This window comes from Bacillus rossius, chromosome 18 (genome assembly GCF_032445375.1).
Source record: "Bacillus rossius redtenbacheri isolate Brsri chromosome 18, Brsri_v3, whole genome shotgun sequence".
Classification (NCBI taxonomy): domain Eukaryota; kingdom Metazoa; phylum Arthropoda; class Insecta; order Phasmatodea; family Bacillidae; genus Bacillus; species Bacillus rossius.
In genome coordinates, this window is record NC_086345.1 from 28,120,625 (window position 1) to 28,147,777 (window position 27,153).

General features: G+C 40.3%; 1 protein-coding gene across 3 annotated transcripts in view; it reads left to right on the forward strand.

Moving 5' to 3' along the window:
* LOC134541302 (meiosis regulator and mRNA stability factor 1) overlaps positions 1–27,153 on the forward strand; it is a 66,920-nt gene that overhangs the window by 10,665 nt on the left and 29,102 nt on the right. For 2 of the 3 annotated variants that reach the window (XM_063384630.1, XM_063384627.1), the window contains 11 exons: positions 1,345–1,514; positions 9,122–9,231; positions 10,596–10,832; positions 11,833–11,994; positions 14,094–14,230; positions 16,601–16,717; positions 17,414–17,566; positions 18,558–18,733; positions 21,668–21,896; positions 24,894–25,072; positions 25,889–26,055. In XM_063384630.1, the coding sequence (XP_063240700.1) occupies positions 1,345–1,514; positions 9,122–9,231; positions 10,596–10,832; positions 11,833–11,994; positions 14,094–14,230; positions 16,601–16,717; positions 17,414–17,566; positions 18,558–18,733; positions 21,668–21,896; positions 24,894–25,072; positions 25,889–26,055 (1,837 nt within the window). The remainder of the gene's footprint in view (positions 1–1,344; positions 1,515–9,121; positions 9,232–10,595; positions 10,833–11,832; positions 11,995–14,093; positions 14,231–16,600; positions 16,718–17,413; positions 17,567–18,557; positions 18,734–21,667; positions 21,897–24,893; positions 25,073–25,888; positions 26,056–27,153) is intronic. The other variant, XM_063384628.1, reaches the window with a different exon arrangement.

Below are 27,153 nucleotides of genomic sequence, written 5' to 3' on the forward strand. Positions count from 1 at the left end.
TTGAATGCAACCTTTTTAAGTCATCAACTTTATTAAAGAAAAACATATTTAAAAAAAATTTTCTTGAGCGTATCTTGGGCTTTCATTGCTTTAAAGCTTTGCAACAAATACAAAGCGTTGCATCACAACCAAAGTTTTAAATAAAGCTAATAGCAAATTTCCTGAAGTCAAATCGAGTATTACAATCAGTTTGGATTGATTAGCGTAGTCGAAGTTTCGCACAGGCCCAGAAGGGGCAGAGCGCTAATGAAGAGGTTCCCTACCCACAGTTCCTTGGTCTCCTCTGCCCTGGCTCATAGTGTCGACATTCAGAAAAGTCAGTAAATTGGAATTGTTCACGAATGTATCCTGTATTAGTAATTTGAAGAGGAAAATCTCATGCTCCACTATGCCACCACCTAGACTGTGAAATAATTTTTGAAACTATATATTCTTTGATGTGTTAATGTAAAACTGATGAGTGAGAAGTCTTACGATGAATGCGCATCATGCAATAAAATGCATGCAACGGATGATAAAAAGCCTATATACAAAAAAAATTATTGTGTTTTTTTAAGTCTTACAGTTTAATGATATTGAATAAAGGTCCATATCATTAAAAAGTATTATTTTTTATTGTGATATAAATTGTATTAAAAAATTTCTTAAGTATATTTATACAAGTGAAGTTATGTTCCAGTGTGTGTAACGATGTCAGGCTGCTTGTAAGCTTCTATTTTTGCTGGCAGGGAGAGTCTGGAAGGTTCAGTAGACTCCTGGTCATTTTCATGGTGTTTGTGAGGTTATGTTTTTGTATGTATAGTTTACTATATTATTATAATATTTAAATAAATAATTAAAATTATATATTAGAATAAACATATTTATTGTATTTTAGTATAAATTAAAAATTTATCTTGATTATTTTACTAAATTAAATAAATTTTATTGGTTGGTTTAATTAATACCTTGGCAACCACATTTAAAATGTTATTTCAGTCCTTTCAATATTTTATTTTGTTTAATTATTTGCATGCAAAATTAAAGTTAAATTTTTTATCATGCCAAATAAGTATAACTTATATCATGCGTATATAATTACATGCACTTCATTTTGTGCACATTTGCACGCACTGTGAAATGGTGTATACAAGTTTTCTGTTGGAAATAAATGAAGAGGACACAAAAATTGGTCAGCTACAGGGATATAACAGGCTAGATATTGTCTTGTTTCGTTGGTGAATTATTAACTGAGGAGCAGTTGTGGAAGTATTATAGATTTGTGCGCACGGCAAGGGTGAGGAGCTTGTGGCACAGTGTCCGACTGTTGTCGGCGGGGCGGAGCGACGGCCGGTCTGGTTGCAGCGGGGCGACTCCCCCTCGGAGCTGCTGGTGTCGAACCTGCCCGACGACCGGGACCCGGGGCGCGTCCGGCTGCGGCTGAAGAAGCTGTCCGACAACTGCGGGGGCCGCGTCGTCGCCGTGTCCAGCTCCTCCGCCACCATCCGCTTCTCCAACCACGTGTGCGCTTCCAGGTGAAGCCCGCATGGCGTCCTCGCGCACCGTCGGTTACTTCCCCTGCATGACGGTGTCGCATGAGGTCCTCGCACCGTCAGCTACTTCCCTGCATGACGGTGTCGCATGAGGTCCTCGCACCGTCAGTTACTTCCCTGCATGACGGTGTCACATGACATGACAGTGTCGCATGACGTACTCGCTCCGTCAATTACTTCCCTGCATGATGTTGTCGCATGACGTCCTCGCACCGCGAACTAGCTTTGTTCACAGAGAGAAGCATGGTTCTCTATCTACTAGCTGAGTGTACACTGTATTTACCCATGAGCCACGACTATAATGTGATGATGTAAGCCCAAAAGAAAAGAGCTGGTAATTACTGCATGTTGAACCTCCGATTCAGTTGGAAACAATGTGGGCTGATTTGAACCATGGTTTAAATCAGGTGGTGTTTTTAAAATAAAATAAAAAAATTATCATTTATTTTTAAATAGAAATTTTAATTAAATTTTAATATGAAAGCTGTAATTCCACTCTAATAACAACCTTAGTTTGCTCATTAATGTTCCTTGTGATTTACTTAGCAAATAATTATATACTTATTGAGATCTTATCATTTAAATTATCTGAATATGTTGTAAATTATACCCAGCTAAATACTCCTCTAAAGTTGAATTAATTAGTAAATTGTCAAAAGTTTTAAACAGAGAGGAAATAAATTTATTTAAAAAAATTATAGGTTGTGGAAATCCATGATTGTACTGTAAATCCACATTTTGTGGGAAACACCCAATCTCTGGAGAATCCTCTTCCTCCTGTTGAGAATCGCCCTCTCTGTGGTCAAGTCCCGGTCGGATGTGCAGATTTGCTGGACTTCAGTTCTATGTCTTTGTGTAGCTAATGTGCTTGTAGATATATAAAAATAATTAGTACAGATTTGTTGTCAGTTTTCCTGTGACGGATCCTTTCACCACGAACGCTGCATTGCATGCTTCTGTAATGCCTGGCAACACTGCATACTTACAACTAGACAATAGCGTAACTTGGAAACAGAAGTACTGTACATAGTTTTTTATCACTGGCTTCTAAACTTTCAGAGATTTTCTAGCAGAGACCTGTCGTAAATACTTTGGCGAAGTTGACGGCATCACGTGTCAATCTTGACCTCCGCTACTTCTGTAACACTGGAAGTATCATGTGCGTCAGTGCCCTCACTGCATCGGCTGGCTAGCCTCTGGCATCGCGTTTTAGTGTGAATGGTTTCAGATCTGCCGAATTTACTGTCATGACGAATAGTAGAAGACTTGATCCCGAAAAAGCTCAGATGCTTGATTATCCCAGTAAAAATTATACTTTCGTAAATTTTCCAAGGGCATGTTTAAGGGGTGTTTAAAGTTACTCTTCCTTTCCTTTCCAAATAATTTTCTCATAAATTCAAGTAAAAAAATATTATAATTTTGTTGGGAGTGGTAAAGTGATTTAATTAATTTTATTTTTAACACCTCAGTAGATGTGGAGATGGAACAAATCTAAGATAAAATACATGCACCCCTCAAATTAGTCTTTAGTACTTCACTATTACCAGTGAGTAGAGACAAGATTTTATGGTTTTATTTTCAGTCCAATTTCGTTTTCGAAACGGGATATTTTTGTGTTATTTTTTTTTTTTTTTTAAATTTTTTACGTGCTTTTTTGGAATACTGAATCTACAAAAGAGTGGTAATATTTCATACATCGAGTATTTTACGAAAAAAAAATTTTGTAATAAATTGGTCTAAAACGGTTTACATTCAGAAAAATAAAAATAAATTTGTGGTTTTAAATTGATTTGATAAGAGATGCACGATAAAACAAATTAAGTTAATTTTTCTGATCTATGCACTTTGGTGCAATCTTTTGTCCAGAAATAACACTTCCTTGAATTTAAATTTAAAAAAAAATTGTTTATGGTTTGAATTAATTTTGGTTGAATGCTACTTTAGTCAATTATATAACATGCACTTTGGTGCTATTTGGTTTATTAACCTGCATTACAGTGTTATGTGGTGTATTGACAAGTTTTTCAATGTATTTTTGGTTTTATTGTAATTCACCGTATAATCTTGTCCATACCTCTGAGTGGAAGAAAACGAAGGGGTGAGCAACTTTGACGTGGGGGAAATCTAGAGGGAAAACAAGAGAAAACCAATCGGCTTGCAGCAAGTCCGCTACGTTCCTCACCCGCGGGAAAAATCCAGGTTTTCCCTTGCGAGAGGTCCGTCCCGGATGACCGTAGTGGGATTAAGAGTTGTTGGAACCGACACTCGGCAGTTGCGGTCGACAGCGTGACCGAATCGGCGGGAAACGGGAGTTAATAGCTGTACAGTTGGTTACCGTTTGCGAAGGTATGCTTGCGTTGGCCATGTACAACTGTCCCGCCTCCTATGGTGCCGATGGGGGCGGAGTACAGACGTTTGTCCGTATGTGTCGGGCCCACCATAAAAGACTGATTTCTGTCAGTAGGCATGTTGCATGTTAGAACAAATAACAGTTACAGCAAATAAATAAATAACTAAATAAAATAAATAAATTGTATTATGTATTGACCAAAGTGACGAGTGTGGACGTGAGCGGCTCGGCTTTTGTGTTTGGACTGCATCAAGAAGACAAGATTGGTGCGTGTGTTAATCTCCGTTGACATTTGCCCCTGTCGTACTTATATCTGCGGGTCATTCACATACCATCATCCCTTATCTCCTCGGTTACAAAATTAAGAGCCAAGCATTTATTGGTTTGTAGATGTGTTCTTGGTACGCAGCGAGTCAACTATATTATTGCTTATTAATTATATGGTGTACAGCTTGCACCATCGACCAGACACTCGAATCCGTAATCGAAACTCTTGTCATATCTTTACTAATAACAAACACCGAAGCCTTACGCAGATAGTAGCCTGGGTAATCAGTTTTTTTTTTTTTTTTTTTAACGCAATTACACTGATTTGGAACTAGCAATATATTGTTTGTAATGAAAAAAGACGAAAACTAATAAAACCTTTACTTATTGTAGCATTTTAAGAACAAAAATATTTGACAGTCCAAGTGTCACTGGAATTGGATCAGCTTGGACGTTTCAAGACTGCCTTAGACGAGAGTGAAGACATGATGTTACTCTCGCTGACAAGTATTCCATCAGGGAACCAAGGCATCCACTCGCAAATGGTTTTGTGCTGCGTTCGGTAGGAAAGGGGAATGCAGTCTCATCTTGTACAGTGCTTTCAAGTTGGAACCCGCAAGTTGGTTAAAGCCAGCCTGATGTTGCCAGTGGAAGATGGCGCTGGAGAGAGAATGGATGCTCACCTGGCAACATGGCAGTCGTGTTCTGCTCGCCGACCACGGCAGCGCAGTGAGGGATCTCTGTCTTGCCCCCTTGCCCCTGTCACGGCACTATTTCCCCTGGCTCGTCGGCGGGGTGTGCCTTCCCCCCTGTAAGGAGAACGAACCGAACTGGCCCGACCACTGTGCGACTACGAACATCAAGGCTGGGTTTGTGAACTACTCAAGGAGTGCGACATACAACAAACGCAAATAAATTAGCCTTTTAGAAAGCACGCAAGTAGCAAGATGTCACAAACCCTGTACTTGAAATGGTAAAACAGTATATATTTTTTCTCTGGGCTTGTAATATTCATATTTGTAATGTAAATAAAAGAAACGATTGAGAATTTGATTCAAAAGTTTTCTCTCTGTAAGCAAAGTCTGTATGCCGTAAAGCGAGGTGAAATATAGCACAAAAGAATTGTACGTGAGAACTATTTGAACATTGTATAATTATTTCTGATGAATTATGTTTCAAAATTTTTGATTCTGTTCATCCTTCTGATCATATTCACCTCTTTTACAGAAATAAAAAAAAAAATACTTAGCGGTGGTCTATATACATAATGATTAAAATGCTATCATTAATGTATGATAGATGAAATTTCGACAGTATTTGCTTTCTGTCACTGCACCTTGCGTTGTTTGTAAACTTGGACCTTAGGGTGCACACAAAAGGATGCTCATTACCTCAATGCTAGCTGATTGTTGATCGCCCATTTGTGCCCGGAGGATTGAGGTGACCCACCTCCAAGACTAGTGGGCCCCAAAACCACTGGCTCGTAAATTTACGAGTCCTGCACGACCCACGCTGCATGAGCATGGCATGTCTGCTTCTGGGGATTCTGTATAAGCAATGTGCGAGCGCATGTAATAGCTGCTGTGCCGTGCATGGTGGCTCACAGGCGAGAGAGCCACACCCGAAGTTCCACAAAGTTCATGCTCGCTTTTTTCCCCCCCGTTGTATCTCTGTATGAACCTGTGTGGCATTAAATTTTGCAGTCGATTAGGATATGTTAGCTACATTATAAATACTTTAAAACATTGTGGATGGTTGGTTATAATAGGTAAGTATAGCTACATTAAAAATACTGTAAAATAATTTTATGGTTGCTTAGCAAATAACTTTTTAATGTGTAGCTATCCAGGGCTAGGAAACAGTTTACACGATTTCACAGTATCTTCAATGTAGCTATCCTAACCAAATCAACCGTCCACAATGTTATATAGTATTTATAATGTAGCTAACCTAACCGAATTGACCATTAGTTATCATGAGTTACAATGAACAAAAAAAAACGAAAATGCACTATCAGGCATTTGGCTCTCTCGCCTGTGAATAGAGGGCTTCCCTCTGGTATGTTCCTGCTAAATTGAACAGTTTGGAAAGCACAATTGATGTATAATTTATACATGTATAGTCATATATGCTCTACAGCTTTAGCCAACAGCCAGAAATGCTCTATCCATTATCAGATTAACTTATTATTGGGGATGGGACAATCAAATCCTCAAATTACAGCAAATCATTAGTATTCAAATTATTCAATATAAAAGATTCAAAGAGAAATATAATATTCAACACTGATAACCTCTGAAGTTTACTAGGTCAATTTTTTTACTTCAAACCTATCCTGTTAACGATCCCCAATATTTTGTATTTTTAACATAAAATTATTTAAATAAAATACAATACATATTAATCCAGGAAACTTATTTAATGAGTAAAACATTTAAAGGTAAAATGTTTGAAACCTTGAGACCTAGATTTGTATTCAAAGTACTCTTTTGGGATTTGAATTCTAGATTCATGTTCGAGAAAATTGATATTCAATCCATCAGTAATTTTTTTTAACTATTATGGCATTATGTGCATGCCACTATGATATTAATTATAATTCATGTTTCTTATCAATGACCAGATCATTTTCAAAAAAAAAAATGTTCTATGCCATACACCATCCCAAAAAACACGACACTTGATGGTGGCTAGAATAGAATTTTTTACTATTGAAGTCACCTGCGTGCATACTGCAAGTAGCTAGCCGTATCGGAGACTATCAGCTCGTTGCTCTGTGTTTGTTAGTGTGGTAAGTGCAGTTGAAACGGCAGAGAGCCAAAAACACAGGATAGCAGAAAGGTTTATTTAAAGTCTTTTCTGATAACAAAATACAATGTGTTATTTTTCACACACCAATAAACCCATGCTGAAAATTTACATAATACATAAGAGTTGCATATGGGCACTTGCAGAGATGCGCGAATCCATACATTCAGTACCGACTTGTTTTACATGGGAAACCGAAGAATTTGTGTGTGTACCTGAGGTAGCATCCATGCACAAATACATGTGTCTTGGTTTGGCCTGCATAGAGTAAGTAGTATAGATGTCTGATGGTAATGTGTACAAAATTATTTAAAATAAAATAAAAAAGTGCGTGGATTCCACATGCAGCTGAACTTTTTGCTTATCATATTATTGGGTATAGGATAATTAATTTTCTTAAGCTGAGGTTGCACATTATATTTATATATGTTTTTAAGCTAAATTATGCTATTGTACAAGTATGCAAGTACACAAGAATACAAGTACAATGAGAGCACAAGTATGCTTTCCCATGCCGTCTCTACCGGTTCCCCCACCACGTACCTAACTGTTCCCCTCGTGCGATCTGAATTTTCATAACGCTCAAAAATGTAGCGCTTTCAGCAAAGAAGTTTCACTTTAAAAATTGTGTAGCTAATCAGACACTTCCTTGGCAGAATGAAAACACTTGGTACAGAATTTATAAAGTGTTCACATTAGCTGGAATACACAATATGTGAAGTCAGTATTTGTAACACGATGGAAGGTTTCACACAGGCGCCGCTAGAAGCTTCCACAAATGTGTTTTGTGCCAACATGAGTTGAACCCGCACAGTTTGATATTAGTGGTACTTAACGTTGAGAAAGTAACATGCCATTTCCGGTATCAGCATTTTAAAAAATTAAGATGAATATTTGTTTTTAACTTTTCATTTCCTACAAAATATGAATAAATAATGCTTTTTCTCAGAAAGTTTTTAAATTTTGGCTAAGAAATAAGGTCCCCAAAATGTGGCTTGTATAGGTAATTTTTTTTATACTGGATATAAATGTTTAAGCATTTGGCTAAATGTGAAATGGGGGTAATTTATCTTCAAAATTAGAGCAGGTTGGGATATCAAAACCAAATATATCTTTTAAATATCTAGAGTTCTTAATTTTTTGTTTGTGTGTGTGTGGTTACTTTCTTATGGCTGCTATAACTTATTTGAAGGCCACATAACAGCTTAATTCTAGGTTGTCAGCCATGTTGCAATCTTGGCTAGTGAGTCACAGCTGTCAAATGTGTTTGGTCAGTACTGTGGTGTGTTCAGTTGGAGTTCATTGAAGTGTTTGACTTTTTGGAGTGTTTAGATGTTAAGATATGTTTCCTCCTTACTTCGTTCCAGGGTAAGAAGCATTCAGTCCTAATCTTTGCGTGATTTTCATGATGATTTACTTCAAATGTTCTTTAGTTTCAAATAAAATCTACCTGTTTTAACACTGGGTTTATATCATGCCAAGTCAAATGGTTTAACACAGGAAATGTTGCTTGAGATCTTAAAGTTTTTGTAAAGTTTTTATTTTTTAATCTTATTTTAAATCCTATAGTCATGTGTTGGTGGACTTGGATTTGTCAAATGCCTTCTGTGTAGTGATATCAGTTCCACCTGTACCCAGCAGTCAAACCAAGCCGAGAACTGGGAAATCAATTTGGAAATTCTAAAGGGGAGTCAATTTTTTTGATAGGAAAATAAAAAAATAGAATTTCCAAACAGATTTTTTTTAAATTTCCTGATATTTTACATTGCAATCATTCTCCAAGAGTTCGTGTTTTAAATGTCGCTGACCTAAGCTAACCAACAGTCCTCATTATTAGGGCCCCCGCCCACCCGGGCACATGAACTGTGTTCAGAGCTTCCGGAATAATCCCGGGCAATGTCGGAACTACTCAAGATGTCAAGAGTAGGGTTACATGGTGAACTGACAAGCTTTCCGGTGTTATTTTGATTTTATCGAAATTCGCCGTATAATCCTGCACCTACCTATTGGCCAATAATTCATGTGCAAATTTACATGTTTCCAAGCCTTACGGTACCGACTGTGATCAGAGCTCGGCAGAATAAATAAATAGATGTGCCGTGGAAATATTTGTACAGTCTTGACCTTTCTGGAATGCTGACAGCTGTTTGTTGGGATTGTGCAGGGCCCAGAAGAGAATGGATGGTGAAGATGTGTACGGCTGCAAGATATCCGTGGGGAATCCCAGGCGCGCGCAGGAGAGAAGCGAAAGAGAGATGTCGCCGACTAAATCTGGTAAGTCCAACTTCTGCTGTGGTCCTTTATAATAATTTTTTTTTTTTTTTTTTTTTGGTTGGGGTGTCTTCAGTTTGAAACATTTTTTTACTGTGGCCCCCTGAAAGAATCGCAATAAAAATTTTATTAGGCATGTTATTTTCATCTAGTGTTTGGAAACACTAAAATTTTAAAAAAAAATCAAAGTTGTGTTTTTGGGGTTTACTGACATTAAAGTAACGATTTATGATGCAAAGTTAGAAACAAAATTAATTTAAATTTTGGTAATGTTTAGTTGTGGTGTCTGGATGATTTGGGAGATACCTAGTAACCAAACTAGAGATTGGTTAGGTCAGGTCAGCTACATTTCTTTATTAATTAAATCATTTCTTTACTATTTGAAAATTATGATTTTTTTCATATTATTAATGTACCTGAACCTAACCAATTTTTAACTTTAGTGCTATCCACCTTATTTGAGAGAAGCCGCTACCCAACATATTTGCAATTTAAAATTTGAGGTATGCTATTTTTAATGTTTGTAAGCAAACAAATATTCGTTAATTTGAAGGGTTGGTATTCGAGGTCGTATCGAATATGAATGGTTTAATATTTTTTAGGGATGTGCGAGTACTCGATATTTTCGGGTATGGTTCGAATCCACAATTACCCGAACCCGGAATCGTTGTACGTACATGGATTCGAACAGTATTACGAATATTCATAAATTTATAAATTAATTTAATACGGCTCAAAAATACTAGCAATGAAAAATAAAATTAGGCTACTATTAAGGAAGTATTTATAATATGATGTATCAAAGAAAGATATGTAAATTAAATTATTAACACAGTGACATTAAGAGGATTTCGAGAGCTTAAACTATAATTAGGAATTTCGTCGCATAGCAAACTATAAACTAAAAACAATTACATACCTACAAGAAAAAAAGTCTTGGCTATTTATTGGAGAAAAAATGGTTTCGTTTGCAGAAACTTTTATAAACGTGAGATTTCCCTGTGGCATGCAGTTTATTACGCTCGAGTTGGAGAATGGAATGTTTTGGTTTTCATATTTTAAAGTGTTTAATTTTAATTAAGTTTACATAACTAACTATAAACATTTCCCTCTGTGTAATAAAATAATTGCAAATAGTTACGGTAAGAAAAAAGAGAACTCGCTTTATTTTTAAATTAATCATTATTTTTAATTATTCTGTGCTTAATATTCGGAATCGGATTCACGTCTCAAATATCGCCAGGGATTCGAATCGGATTCGAACCGAACTGAAAATCAAGGATTCGCACATCCCTAATATTTTTTTAATGTTCGCGCAAGCCCGGTTAAAACTGTGTGATGTGCGTCGGGGCGTTGTCCGTGTTCAGCGCGCAAGCTGAGGCACAACCCGAGGACGGAGAGCGGGCACCCGCGCTCGCCGCGCCGCATGAAGTCCGTCCCCAACGTGATCACGAACCAGAGCGTGCAGCTGGCGGGGGCAGCAGCCTGGGGCGCTGGCGCTGGCGCGCCGTGCTTCCCGGGCAACCAGCCGCCCAGGATCAACCCGGCCGTGCTGCAGCAGATGCTGTTCCCCGGCGACACCCGGACCCAGTCGGTGCCCCCGGGTGCGTGCAGCGTCTCGTCGGCACGGCTGCACCCAGTGGCGTAGCCCAGGATTTGTGTAGGGGGGGGGGGGGGGTTGGTCCTGGGGTCCTCCCCCGGGAAAATTTTGGATTTTAAGGTGTATAATAGTGCTATTTTAGCAGTTTTCGGTACTTAAATTTAAATGTTGTAATGGTAAAAAAATTTATTAATTTTAATACGAAATTTGTTCGAGTGATGAATAAGAAATTTAATTAAAGATTTGTTGCTAGGGGGGGGGGGGTGTATAACCCCTAACCCCCCCCCCTTCCCCCTTACCCCCCCCCTTTCCCCTTTCCCCCCCCTCCCCCCCGGCTATGCCCCTGGCTGTACCCAGTGGGGCTGGTGCGTGCGGCTTCCAGCGCTGTGTCTCCTCTAAGAGAAGAAATGATATGCCGCCCGTTTTCAGTTTAGGTTGTAGCTCTCTTCTAGGGTGATTAACTGATTAATAATTCTCACTGAATGTTATTTATTTATTATTATTTTTTTTTTTTAATATTTATTGTGTAATAGATTTTCTGAAATGTTAAAATGTCATAAATATTTAGACATACACTGCATGTAAAAAGTCCCACTGTTGATATAGTTACTATCACTTGCGTGGCTTTTGAGTTTCGGTTTTGATGCAAATCACTTAACTTAACCTAACTAACCAACCAACCAATTTTTAATTTCAGTTTTCCTATTTGCTGTATTTGTACAACCTGCTTACTCTACATATTGAATCCAGAATTTTTTTTTTTTTTGCAATCCTTTTTATGAAAAACTTTGAAACTGCTGTTTTCCCAAGTTAAGTGATTGAATGATCTCACATTTGCATTTTTTTTTTTTTTAAGCTTGTTCAGATTCAGCTAGGTAAATTGTATTGTAGTTCAGCAGTGTTAGGAACAACTTTTTTTTTTTTTTTTGCTAATCTCGTCTTGATTTGTGGAACCCCTGTTCACTTTTTTTTTTTCAACATAACTTTTTCACCCGGGCGTGCAGATTTCCGGATGCCCTTGTGGCCGCTGGCCCCTATCGGCCAGCTCCCGGGGTACCAGCGCCCGGCCGGTGGCGGGGGAATGTTCCCGGGGGCCGCGGGGGCGGACCAGGGCGCGGCCTGCAAGACCCCGGAGGGACTGCGCAGGATCCGCGGGAGACACGGAGGTACCCGCCTCGAGTCCGTGCCGGTTCACCCGGTGGATCGTCGCTCGCGTGCTAGGGGTGGGCCGGGCAGATCCTTGGTATCTTTGAATATATACTCTGTATAGAAGTCGCCAGCCCAGGTTAAAATTTCTAACACTGTTTTGAGGTAGTTGGTTGATTCACCGCCGCAAATCGCCACCGTCTCTAGGGGCATCGACTTGTGGTGGTCCCTAGCGGACAAGTGTCGAACTCTTCAAACACCCCTTCCCCCTCCCGTTGAACGACCTTGAGCTGCAGTGAATGATGGGTGGAGGGTGCGCTGGAATGACAGCGGGCGACAGTTCTGCGCTCTAACGTGTAAATAACAACTAAGACGATACAGGGCATTACGGCAGCGCCCTGCAGCGGTGAAGTTCCCGAGCTGCTCATCATACGCTTCTGAAAAAGCGTGGAGTAAATCCTATCCACTCGCGACTTCTATACAGTATATATATATATTCAAATGTAGTATTCAGAGGATTCTTCGGAAAATATTAGGAGAAATAAAGTAAATTGAGCACCGATAACATCTATAAAGTTTACTATGTCAGTTCTTCTTTCATTCTTTTAACATTCCCCAAGATATTGTTCTTTTAACATGTAATTATTTAATAGTAATTACGATTTGTTTTCTATCTGTAAACTTTATTTGTGAAAGAACTATGCAAAGGGTAGATAGAATGTTTTAAACACCAAGGGTTAACATTTTTAATTTTTCAGATTCAAGGGCTAATATTTGAAGTATTTTGTAGGTTTGAAATTAGGTTTTCGGATTCAAGAAAATTGGGATCTGACCCGTCCGTCACTAATGTTAACTTGAATGAATCGGAGGAGGAAAAAAAAACTGGTGTCCTCGAGACTTGTCGCATGCTTACGTTCAACTATGAAATGGTTAATTAAATGTCAGATTGTTAAAAAAAAATTTTAATATAAAATTATTCATGAATATAGGATATTTTTCGAGTACTCGCTGACCCGTAGCCGTCAGCAGGCAGAATCGTACCAGGAGGATTGTGAACATGAGAGTTGCAGATTGTGCCAGATGGCTAATGCCGGCACATAGGCCCCATCATCTGCTGGTGAACATAGGCGTGCCTACAGGGGGGGGCCAGGTGGGCCGTGGCCCCCCCCCCCCCCCCCCCTAATGTAATCACTCAGATCGGCATTTTCTCTAATGCGTTCGTTAATATTCGTATATTCCTGGCACTGTGACTCTCAAACTGTGTTTCAGTGTTGCAGCATACTAATTAACATTATTTTTAAACATTTTATCGTTCTGGAAATACAGCCGTCTTAGTTTATTTAAAACATGAGGTCCCTTAAAATGGCCAAGCAAAAAAAATATTTTAAGAGGTTTGTTGAAGTTCTGTTGTCTGAATTGCTGTGTTTGCGTTCACTGAAAAGAAGTTTCATTTCAAGGTAGATCTGGACCAAGCTATTGGAAATTCGAGGGGGGGAAAATGTGTCAGTACCCTTCAAACATTGTCTATGGAAAAAAAAAAAAAAAATATTTTCAAGATTGTTAAAATTATACGGATATAAATATTAACTAGTAAACATATCTCGTTGATACTGCACAAAAATATAAACACGGCAATGAGTGAATGTATTTAGGCTATTAAACATTCTAAATTCAGCTTCTGATTTAAAAACTTAGCAGGGTCTCCACAGTTAGTACTTTCGTACTAGATCTTGTACTTTTATAACTTTATTATTGGTTTAGTACAGATCTAGTACATTTTTCTTTAATATAATAATATTATTGTAACTCCAATATGTTTTATTATTAAGCGTAATTATGTTTAAAAAACAATGGAATGTATGTGTGGTGTGAAATTTAAGTTTGAGCATTGCAATGTCATAATAAATTCCTAAATTGTTAAAAACCATAATAAATTATAATTCTGTACTTTTTTTTCTAATCTAGTACTTTTTTCTCGCCTAAGTTGGTACGAAATATTTTTTCCTTGTGGAATCCCTGTTTAGCAGGGCCCCCCCCCCCCCTCTAATGGGAATGTCTGGGCACGCCTATGCTGGTGAAGCAGGTTGTTGACGTGTCGCGACTGCCCGTGTGCCCGCAGGGGGGCAGGCTGACGACCCCGCCGTCGCAGGGGCAGACGCCCGGCCCGCGGGAGCCCCCGGGCTGCTCGCCCAGAAGACCGTGCTGAAGCGCTCCCGCACCGTGTCGCCCGTCGTCCCGGCGGCGAGACCCATCGCGGTGAGCCGTCTTTCAGTGGTAGCCCTGGTGTCTTTTCTTTTCCCCCCCTCTACAATCTGCGTCTCTCTTATTACTGTCTTCAGTTAACTAGACAGTGATACGTATTTTACTGAGTATAACTTGTTAATAAAATATTTAAAAAAATAATAAAAGAATGTCTTTCAGTTCATTATCACTGTATAACATTTTGGGAAAAAAGGTGTTTATTTTACATTTTCAAAAAACTTTTAAGTCTACAGTCAAACCTCATTAATACGAATCCGCTTAACAACGAAATTCCCGTTTATGCGAAGTACTTTCACAGTCCCGGAAAATTAAGTATGATTTCCTATGTTATTCAGTACTTTTAATACGAAATACGGTTAATATGAATTACGAAGTTGTTTTGATCTTTCAAGTAGCTGTTAACGTGTATAAGTAAACGGTTAATACGAATTTCACCGCCGAAGTCTAAAGTAAATCGTCTTCATAACCGTCATGTAAACAAACGTTTCTCCAAAGATAAATGTATGTATCCTACAGCGCAAAATGGTCGAAAAACAAGATGAAAAGTTCAACTCTAGTGGCGATGTTAGTAACTAAACTAGAAAAGATGCCATGTTGTAAACGGAAAACGAAAAGGAAAGAACTCTATACCTTATTAATATTAGTCGTCGGAAGTGTACATACGTAGAAGTTTAAACAATCTATGGAAAAAAGTTCTGATATTTTCCATTGTTCACGCACGTGTATCTTAACCTCAATTTTGAGTGTTTGTTGTTTTGTAATATGACTGCGAAACGTAAACGCAACGAACTTACACTGCAAGTTAAAGTTAAAATTATCGAAGAAGTAGACAATGGAGAGAGAACGAAAACTGAAATTGCAAGAGAATTTAACATCCCGCAATCGTCGTTTTCGACAATATTAAAAAATCGTGAAAAGATTGAATCGGCTTTTGCGAGTTCGTGCAGATTATCAACAAGAAAACGAATGCGGGGCCCAAAACATCATGAAATGGAAGCTACATTGTTGCAGTGGTTTTAAGAAATGCGTGCAGCAAACTTGCCAATTTCTGGACCTATGATTCAGAAGAAGACACTACCTAGCATTGAGGTTAGGAATTTGAGACTTCAAGTTCAGCAATGGTTGGCTACAACGGTTTAAGGATCGCAACAATCTTGTTGGCAGAACTATGTGTAGGGAGTCGGCAGCAGTATATATGACCCAAGTTAAATGTGGTAAACAATGCCTATAAGAAAAAGATAGTGCAAACCAGAATTGATGCTTTTTTTTAAACCAAATGTTTGAATTGAAAATGTGTCATGAATGCAAGTTTATTGAAGTTTGTATTATGATTTATTCTTTAAGTGTTGCATTGTGTTTGTTTTCTTCAGTGTTTACATATTGTCATGCATGTAGTGAAGCCAGCTTATACTACCAATGGTGTGTATAATTTTCTTTATAATTGTAAATATAGGCATTTAAAGTTCAATACATTTTTTTTTGTCATGATATCCCAATAGTTTGGTTAATACAAACCCTCGTTATTACAAAGTGCTAAAATATGGTCCCTTCAGGTTTGTAATAATGAGGTTTGACTGTATCCTCTTGGGAGGTTTGACCTAATTGCCTGTAAACTTTAGTTTGTTTAGCTATTGACAATTAATACAAATTGATTCACCTAATTCTAGCAGGTTACTGACATTTTACAATTGGCACATTTGTTTAGTTGCTAGTGGCTTCTTATGTGGATTATGAATAACTATATGTATGTGCAAGCCATGTTTATTATTATTTTTTAAATATTTGTCGGTCATCTCGTGCTTTTTAGTAAAGAAAATTTGTGTGTGTCTTTACTTTTAAGTGTGATGTTGTCCATTACGGTCTGAGGCAGTGACGTAGCCAGGATTTGTGTCTGGGGGGGGGGGGGGGGGTTAAGAAGCATGCTCTCTCTCTCTCCCTCTCCCCCCCCCCCCCCCTCACCGGCCCGTTTTGAAGCGGTGGTTGGGGGGGGGATCCTCCCCCGGGAAAATTTGGATTTTAAGGTGTGTAAAATAGTGCTATTTTAGCAGTTTTCGGTACTTACATTTAAATATTGTGATGGTAAAAATTTTATTTATTTTAATATGAAATTTGTTTGAGTGATGAATAAGAAATTAATTTAAGATTTGGTGTTGGGGGGGGGGGGGGGGGTTGAACCCCTAAACCCCCCCCCCCCCCCTGGCTACGCCCCTGGTCTTAAGGTTTTTGTAACGAGGAAACGGGAGTATTTCTGGTTGCGGTCGTCGCGAGGCGGCACGACGCGTCGGGCTCGTGTCCCGTGTCGACACCACGGCTGTGCACGCTCCCCAGCTGACTGGGGCGGTATCGCGCGGCGACTGTCTGCAGGTTCCGGCCGTGTCAGGGGTTCCGCTGCCGCGCAAGTGCCGCACGCCGTCCCCGTACACCGTGTACGACGCCCGGGAGGACGCCGTCTCCACTCCCGCCCTCGCCAGCAACTCTGAGGTACGCACACAGACATTCGTGCGAGCTGCTTCTTGCCTCTGTCGTCCAGTATCTACTGTTGCTCGTAAATCGCAAATTAAAATTGCCGCTATTTGATTGAAAATATTGGGTTCGATGTTCCGACTTTCATCCGTAATTATGTAATAAGAGTAAAACTAATTATGTTCGATTCAGAGTAGTAAAAATTTGTTGCAAAGCTTTTAAAACACTTGAAGCTTAAGATTCGCGCTTATATTTTTTTTTGTGTATTTTTAAATAAATTTAAGTACTTAAAAAAAATTATCAAATCATAGCACTCAGTTTGATTCATGATTTTGTGCAAGGTTACTTTTTTTTTTTTTTTATTAAACTGTTTTATATATATATAAGACACACTCAGTTTTAATATATCAAATGTTAAAAGATAACTTTTATTTTACCTTAATCCTGTAGTTTAAAAATTTATTTTAGTACAGCTTCGCAAGAACAATATTCACCGTTAGATTTGACTTCGCAGATATTTGAAAAGGGATCAAATTTTATTATTACTTCATATGAACAAAACAAATCTAGTATTCACACAGGACTAGGACAACCTGCATTCGGTTTGGAAACTCGAGACGAACGGGAAACAACGGGGGATTGCGGATGGGCTAGCTGTACGTAGGTGTGTGTGTGGTGATGTACATACGAGCCGTGCCGCCTGTTCCCCCGCAGCACTTCTTCCACCCGATATCCGTGCCGGCCGGCAGCCCCGTGCCGGCGGGGGCGAGCTGCCCCATCGAGCTGGTCGTCACGAACCTGGACCAGACATTCAGCGCCCCGGAGCTGCAGGCCGTCCTGCTGAACGAGTTCAAGGCGCACGTCATGGTACGCCTGCGTCGCCCTGCTCGTTTCCCCCCCTTCGTCGAGGAGAGAGTCTGGCTCTAGATCAGGGGAACCGGGGAAAATACACCATCCATGTATTATCGCATAACAGTTGCACCATTTATGCTAAATTGAAGTTTAAATTTTGTGTGATTTTTATGCGCGAAAAGCTTTTTTTTTTCTTTTATTAGGTAAAGTTATTCGTAAAAAGAAAACCTTTTGTATGGACAGGTACGTTTAATTAAATATTTGAGTATAAGGAATGCACGCCAAACAAGTTAAATTAATGAGTCGTGCGACTAAAACAAATTTTGTTATAAACTTTGAATAGAAAACCGATGACCGTGACTCGAAAATGAGCCAATTGTTATATATTGATCAACATTGCAAGTGAGTTAAATTTAATGAAAGGCATAGCACAAAAACAGACACGTAATAATCAAAACACAAGACACCACGAGTAGGTTGGGGGGGGGGGGGGGGGGGAGACCTATTCATGTTAAGCGTGATATTACTGTATAATAAAATATGAAAACAAAAAGACACCAGGACACGACAACTAAAACGATAAAATAACATATGGACAAAACATGACAAATCAACACATTTTCACGCAATGTCTAATATTACAAGTAATATTAAAGAACATGATAATGTTTGCAGGCTTTCACGGCCATTGCCTGAAGTAGCTTGGCTGCAATGTCGACTGAAACGTTGGTAAATTATTCGCCAAGGACGCGGCTACAACCCGGAAGCCAAGCTACTTCATATTGGAGAACAACCAAAACAGTACTATGTTAACACGATAAAAACTAAGGGAGAAGATGTGAGGTAAAAGTTTATACATATAACTTAGCTAAATCATGTGCGTTTATATTGTAATAAAAGTAGCATGACGTTTTTTTTGGTCCCGCCGTCCCGAGTGCTGTGTGCGTGTGTGGTAAACCTGACGTTGCGGACGATGATGTTCCCTCCGGTGGTTGCGTGCGAGCAGGTGGTGAGCCTGTCGCTGTGCTCGCACTCGGACGGGAACCTGGGCGCGTACGTGAAGGTGCCCTCGCTGCAGGACGCGCAGTTCGCCATCTCGAAGCTGCACCGTCGCCGGCTCGGCTCCAAGAGGATGATCATCTCATACGCCCACGTCAACGGCCCCAACCCGCAGGTCATAAGGTGAGCCGAGCGACTCTGGCGGCTCTTTACTCGGAGGGCGAGGTCCGGAGCAGTGGTTCCCAAACGTTTTCAGCTGGCGACCCGCCTTTCCTTATAGGAAGAATACCTCCACGGTCTGTCAGTCCATGGTGGAGTAAAAAAAAAACCTTGTTTGTGTCGTTTCCCTTCCTTATGTGTGTACGTATAATTTACCATCAAATATATATATATACTTTTTTTATGATTCTTATTGATTATTGATGGACAATTTGTGTTCTGATTTGAAAATGGTTGACAAAAAATAAGCTCTTTGTAGCAAAACAGTTATTTATTTAACAATAGATACGGGTTTGCACACAATTCGGTTTGTTTCGAATGTTTCTCATCTTTCCTGGTGGTTTGTTCGATGGTTTCTGATAGTTTTAGGATCGAGTCGCGACCCACCTGTAACCCTACCGCGACCCGCTGGTGGGTCGCGACCCACCGTTTGGGAACCGCTGGTCTAGAGAGACAAGGGTCTCAAAACCTCCAGTCAGGTCTGGCAGGTAGCGTCAGCTCCGCTCCCCTCGAAAGTAGAGCTCCGTTGTACTTGACTGGATGACACTGCCGATGCTTCTTTAAAACTTGCCGTGCTCACCCGAACAGAGGTCGACCTATATCGCAAGCCGACCCATACGTTTTTATTGGGGGCAAGATTATTGGCTAGATTGCATGGATCCAAAAAGCATGTCGATAAATCATGTAACTTCGAACTTCAAGTTAATACGCCACAAAGGTACGAATTAAAATCAAAATCGTGAAACTAAGCAGCATTTACGAACAAACCTTTACTCTGATTACAAATTTTTAATCAAAGTATTTTATTTAGCGTGGTGTTTGTACTAGAATTTAATAAAACTAGATATGAAAATGAGTGTGTGTTTTTAAAAGTCTTGTAACTGCTATTAGTTTCTCATTCTTACGTAACAACCTTAAAACATTTTTAGAATACAAAAATAATTAATAGATATGTTTTGTTTGTTCCGAAAAGTTTAATATGCTTATTACGAATCATATTCAAAAAAGTGTACGTCAAAATAACGCTTGTTTTGGAGAAATTGATATCATGGGACATATATAGTTATATTGTACAGTGAGAAATCACCAAATCAGTACTTATGCATGCACTTATCAATAATTTGTTTGAGTTACTGTTTAATTGTGACCTTGAGCCAATGCTTACAGTTAATACTGTTAATTTTTATAACTGGATCATTCTTTTAGAGACATATTGTAATTGTGGCTACCCTGTGTTGACTGGAGGGTTGCGGGATTTTTGAAACTGGTGTTATTCTTACTGTATTTGTGGATACCCTGTGTTGATTGATGGTTGCGGGATTTTTGAAACTGGTGTTATTCTTACTGTATTTGTGGATACCCTGTGTTGATTGATGGTTGCGGGATTTTTGAAACTGGTGTTATTCTTACTGTATTTGTGGATACCCTGTGTTGATTGATGGTTGCGGGATTTTTGAAACTGGGTCCTTACCGTATTTGTGGATATCCTTTGTTGACTTGAGGGTTGCGGGATCTTTGAAACTGGGTCCTTCTTACCGTATTTGTGGATATCCTTTGTTGACTTGAGGGTTTAGGAATTTTTGAAACTGGGTCTTTCTTACTGTATTTGTGGATAATGTATTTGTTGATACGAGGTTTGTGGGATTTTTGAAACTGGTGTTGTTCTTACTGTACTTGTGGCTACCCGGTGTTGACTTGAGGGTTGCGGGATTTTTGAAACTAGGTCATTCTTACTGTATTTTTGGATAAACTGTGTTGACTGGAGGGTTGCGGGATCTTTAAAACTGGGTCCTTACTGTATTTTTGGATACCCTGTGTTGACTGGAGGGTTGCGGGATTTTTGAAACTGGGTCTTTCTTACTGTATTTGTGGGTACCTTGTGTTGACTTGAGGGTTGCGGGATTTTTGAAACTGGGTCCGTCTTACCGTATTTGTGGATACCCTGTGTTGACTTGAGGGTTGCGGGATTTTTAAATTTGGGCCCTGTTGGATTTGTAAATAGTGCTTACCCTAGATTTATGTTAACTAATCCAAATGTTGGACGCTTCAAAATTCAAATACGGCGCCATTTTGCTGCCATTAGCTCAAACGATCCTGGTGGCCACTAGGAAAGACTCAGTGGTTCATCTGGCACCGGCGTCATCGGACGTCCGGCTATCGTTTTTGACTTTCATGTTATCTGGTAACAGTTTCAGTACGAAACATGCCCTTCTTACTGTATTTGTCGGTACCTTGTGTTGACTGGAGGGTTGCTGGATTTTTGAAACTGGGTCATTCTTACTGTATTTGTGACTTGAGGGTTGCGGTAATTTTTAAAACTGGGTCATTCTTACTGTATTTGTGGATACTGTTTACCATCGAACCGTACCGCTCCCTTGTTCTCATAGGTTGAAAGTTGAATCCATGCTTCCACCGGAGGACCACGCAAGTAATTGCGACTGATATAAGTCCACGGAATTGTCCATACACACGTCACCGCACTAGTCCTACATCCCACAACACGTATTGTGTGCACGGCACACCCATTGCTCCCGGTAATCTTCAACCAACCACCAAAGTTACTCTAAAGTTCCGAACATAACTAACTCTCTAAAAACACAAACCGAACAAGACAGAAAATGGCACCTGGTAACGGTATTCTTCCACAGTCAGTGTCACCAACAACTCAAAGTTAAATTACGTCCTAACATAATTTATAGACTAGTTTATACGAAACAGATACCCTGTGTAGACTTAAGGGTTGCTTGATTTTTAAAACTGGGTCATTCTTACTGTATTTGTGGATACCCTGTGTTGACTGGAGGGTTGCGGGATTTTTGAAACTGGGTCCTTCTTACTGTACTTGTGGACGCCCGGTGTTGTCTCGCGCTGAGGGTTGCCGCGCGTGTGTCCGCGCAGGGCCCAGATAGTGTCGCTGCTGCGTGACGTGCCGGGCCACCAGCTGCCCCTGTTCAAGTTCTGCGAGATGTACGAGAGCCGGTACCTGGCGACGGTGAGCGTGGCGGACATGTACCGCATGCGCGACGTGTGCCTCGTGAGCGAGGACTCGTCGGGCCGCATGGTGCGCCTCAACCCGGAGCTGCGCAACACCCCGTCGCCCTGCCCCGGCGACCCCGCCCTCGCGCCCGTGAGTCTCCGCCCCCTGGCCCCCCTAGTTTTCACATCGAGCACTGAAACCCCAGAATTTGAGGCTGTTTACAGTGGCAAGATTTTGTGAGCATACATCACTAAATTCGAGGTGTTTTTGTACGTTAAGCTGAGAAAGTTTTTTTTTTTTTTTTTTGTCATTTTAATACTCTTGATCTCACTTGGGAAAACAGGTGTTTTGCGCATTGGACTTTCAACCTTTTAAATTTCTGTTGTGTGGTATTTCTGGCGCATACTAAAATTTCACTCTCAATTCGCCTAAAGAAGTATAACCTAAAAAAAAAAACGCAGGTGTTTGGTACTTAGCGTGAACTCTTGTATATAGAACTGTGTTGCGAGTTGACTTTGTGGCCAAGTGATAAGACACAGTTTAAATCACCCGCGCCCCAACTTTCTACAGTTGGCACCATGTCGGAACACCTGCAAGGGTTGGCGTCCATGAACCGTGAGAGTGGGCATCCCTGCAGTGAGAAAACAAAAGACAAGTCTTTGTTTCGAATCGGCATGATGGCGGCAGGTTGCAATGGTGCGGGCTGATGCTACCGTGTAATTTATATGTTGCATGGTCGGTTAAAAACTTCTCGATACAGTCCACATATATTTATCAACATTAACAGTAATGAAATACGTAAATCAAAGAAAAGAACTGAATTGTACTGAAAAGTTACCTAACCTACATATCAATGCGAGACTAACGAAATAGTAATCTGAAACGAAACAGATGAAATACAACCGCTTATTTGTCAGACCAAATGATTTTAAAAAATTGAAATGAAATGAAATGTACCCAAATGTAATTATAGAAATGAATTGTGGAAATATTAACATGAAACAGAATTTCCCGGTCGTGGGCCTTGTTTTTAGTACAGATGTGCATCTTTGTGTATGCATAAAGTACAGAGCACACACGCGGCATAGTGTTTGTTTCGGTCTGGCATGGTCAGGACCTCACGTTTGCCGGATTATCAGGCCCTGTTAGTCAGTCAGGCAGGTTTGGTTGGTGCTTCCAGCGGCTGTGGACTGACGCGCGTTACGGCAACTGAGAGAGCTGAGTGGTGGTAACCGTAACGTTACGTGCCAGAGAGGTCAATGTCAAGGTGTAGTGTGCTCACAATAATCTCTACGGGGGTGTTCAATGCCTATAAATTTCTCTGAAAACATTTGTATTGGCCATTTTCATTCCCTTAAAAATATAGTGTGAAAACAAAATACAGATACATGACTACGTTCTCAGCATATTCTTAACTGTCGTGTAGATTGCTCGAGAGGAGGAAACTTAATGCTCTTGTGCGCCGTCACCCAGACTTTGAACATTATTATTTTTCAATTTGGTGTTTTAGTATGTGTTCGCACACTGTTACAAGGCTTATGCAAGGATCAGTTTGAAATATTGCAGCTTCGGTGATTCTGGAGGCTGGATTATCTTTATTTATCCAACGAGATTTGCAAGACTGGTAAATTATTTCTTTTAAAATTCGTCAGGATGGGTTGTAATTTTAAGTCGTAAAATTGAGAAAAATTTTTCTACAGTTGTCGGGTCACTCTGATTGCTATTGTCATATGGGCTTGCAGAAGTAAACGTTGGCAATGTGGTTTCTCACATAGTTGAAACTGCAGGTGTTGTAGTAACTCCTTTAATATCACCCATAATAATACTAGGGAACATAAATGCGGGGTTTGTGAGAACAATGTACGGTGGTGGCAAATTTTGGGGGGGGGGGGACACTTCTTCAACTGAATTTTTTTTCCCTGACTTAAAAGAAGGGAAGGAAGAGGGGAAATATGACCCCCTACCCATTGCTGCTGGAATTTGTCATGTCTGTTTGGAAAGTTGTACTGGTTTTTTTTTCTGAGCTAATATTTTAATGCACTGCAGGGTTCCTGCAGATGAGTGAAATCTGTAAAGACAGGGAACTTTCAAATTAGACCAGCTACCTGTAGAAGGGTCTTGCCCCTATGGGTAGCAACCTTAATTTTGGGCAAAAAAAAGTGTAATCAAGTTGTTACTCCTTACTGTGTATGTGTGTGTGTGGTAAGAGATTTTTGTTCGTGCACATCTGGCTGTCGTGGAAGAGTTCACAGTAAGTTCCGAACAAAGCACTGTGTTACCGTGCAGTTTGTCATGTGGTGATGTGTTGACACGCAATCTTGTCCTTCACTCCTCGTGGAGTCACGCTAATTTTTTTCCTAATCAAGTGTAACTCCTTACTATGTATATATGGACGGTCTCCGGGTAAAAGGTAACAAGTCAAGAATTCACTTTTTGCAGGAGAAACAAAAAAACTCTTAGATAAAAATTGTATTTAAATACTTAAATCTGTCTTGCATTATTCTTTTATTTACCAACATAGTTGTCATTGATAAAAAAAATGCATTACATATTCTAAGTATACTTAAAGAGTTTATTGCTGGAATAAACTAAAAAATCACCAAAATGTGACTTGTTACCTTTTACCCGGAGACTGTCCATATGTGGTTAAAAGATGTTGGTTCGTGCCCATCTGGCTGACGTGGAAGTGTTCACATGTTCGTTTCCGAAGAAAGTTCAGTGTGCTACCGTGCATTTCGTTATGTGGTGATGTGTGACACGCAATCTTGTCCTTTACTCCTTGTGAAATTATGCTAATTTTTTTCCTTAATCTAGTGTTACTCCTTACTATGTATATATGTTGTTTGGACTTGTGATGTTTTTAAATTTGTGTAATTATGTTGGGACTTTGAGACTGTTTGTACTTCCCGCGCTACTGGCCGCGGTAGCGCCACTAGCTGGCAGCAACCGGCGACTGGTCAGTCTTTGTTATCGCGCCGCCGCGGTAAGTCGTTCCGTCGCGAAGATGGTGTTATCAGTCCACAGTCAAAACATTAGTGGTAAAAATATCATGGTTCACGTGCCCATCAGGCTGACGTGGAAGTGTCCACACATGTTTGTCTCTGAAGGAGAGTGTAGTGTGTTACCGGGGTGATGTGACGCATGCAGGGCGACACGCCCCTGGAGCTGCCCTACTGCTCGCTGCACCCCTGGAGGCGGGACACGGACAAGGGCTGGGCCGAGCAGGAGCTCGGCACGCTGCCCAGCGTGCGCGTCACTCTGCGCCAGCTCGGTCCGCGCATCGACGCGCTACTGGAATCCCACCGCGGCCGCCTGCCGCTGCCCAGGTGGGCGCACCTTCCGCAGTTGCTCGTGTGCGAGGAAGTGGAGTGAGAGAACTATGCTTTGAGAATGGGGAAGGATATATGTGTGTGTGTTTGTGTGTGTGTAGATTTGTGTGTGTGTGTGTAGATTTGTGTGTGTGTGTGCAGATTTGTGTGTGTGTGTGCGCAAGGTTCTCGTGTGCGAGGATCTGTTCAGATGGAAGAAAGTGGAGCTAGAGAGAACTAGATGCTTTGTGAATGGGGAAGGGGGTGTGTGTGTGTGTGTGTGCACAGGTGTGTGTGTGTGTGCACAGGTGTGTGTGTGTGTGTATGTGCAAGGTTCTCGTGTGCAAGGTTCTCTTCGAATGGAAGAAACTGGAGCGAGAGAACTATGCTTTGAGAATGGGGAAGGATATATATGTGTGTGTGTGTGTGTGTGTGTGTGTGTGTGTGTGTGTGTATTTTTACAGGAAACTTCAAAATAGGTTAATAATTTTTTTTAATAAGAGTCATCGAGGCAATTTGAAATATACTGATTAGATAAAGATAGGGAATATTAAAATTTTGTTTAAGTAATATTGATGGAAAATTGTAATTTTTTTTTGGTCAGGTAAAGCTGGGGAAATTGTAATTTTTAGTTCTAATGTATTTGGGGAAATTGTAATTTTTAGTTCTGATGTATTTGGGGAAATTGTAATTTTTGTTGTGAAAAGTTGGGGAAATTGGAAATTTAAGGTGTGAAGAGTCCGGGGTATAGTATTACAGATTGTTGTTGTCACCATGGAAACATCCGGCGAGTAGTGGAAAGGAAGTGTGTGTGACTGTGTGCCTGTGGCGCAGCCTGCCGACGTGCTACGAGGCCCAGTTCGGGCGCCTGGAGGTGGACCCGGCCGGCGTGCCGCTGGAGCACCTGGTCAGCTGCCTGCCCGGCGTGGAGCTGTACCAGGGCGTGGGCAGCGCCAAGTACCTCACCCGGGCCCGGTCGTCCCGGCCGCCCCACGCCGAGGGTAACGGGGCCCCCGTCTTCACTCTCCTCGAATCGCATTCCCAGAGAGCGAATCGAATACAAATACAGTGGGACCTCGTTACTACGAGAGCTGACAATGGTGGCAAAAAAAATTCTCGTAACGAGTACTCGTAATAGCCGAATAAAAAAAATTAGTCAAGTTAGATTCTGTACCGTCCAAACAGTCTTAAATTCACATCGTAACTTGAAAACAGTGCACTATATTGAAAAAACGTGTCTAATAAAAGTTTCAGCAAATTAAGTTACGTATAGAAAGTGTTGAATTTTTTTTTATATCTGCAACGGTTTTTGATTCAATGTTGACTGTGTTTTTACTTTTTCGAAGATGCAGTTCAATTCATTCGTACTTAACGAAAGGGCCAACAAGGAGGCACTCGTAATAACCGGTTTAATTTAGTATGATTTACGTAGTCAAAACTGACGGTGCATTACAAAACTGTCGTAACAATGAAGGCATCGTAGTATCCCGTACTCGTAATAATGAGGGTCCACTGTATACCCCTTGAATCCAAACCTACATCTCAAGTGTTAAAAATAAAATAATATAGAATTAAAGAATAAAAAAAAGTTTTAAAAATCTGCAATGTGACTACGGGGGGGGGGGGGGGGGGGGGGGAATTACGACTTAAAGGTAAGAAAGGAGGTAGGTGCTGTTTAAGATTTTAAAATTTCAGGGGGGGAAAATTTATCAGAATTTTTTTTTTGGTATTGTACTGAATCGCCAGAAAATTTTTTTATGATTATATCTTGCAGCCAGCTGCAACTGAGATACGTAGTAATTATGCAAGTTCACCAATTATATTTTAACATGTCCTAGATAATAATCTCATACCTGTCGAGCTGCAACATTTAAAGTGTAGCTTTTACTAGTCGCTGTGACTCTATATTTTAAATTAATTATTACAATGTATAATCTGCTTTCATGGCATCGTAAAACTGTTCTCAAGGAGTATTGGTTCCAACTGTGTCGAGCGTGATGATATCCGAGACATGACTGCAAGCCCACTGAGGTAGAGTCCGCAGGATTCCCCCTTTCGGCGCTGGCTCCTGATTGGTTGAAGCTTTGATCTTATCTGAC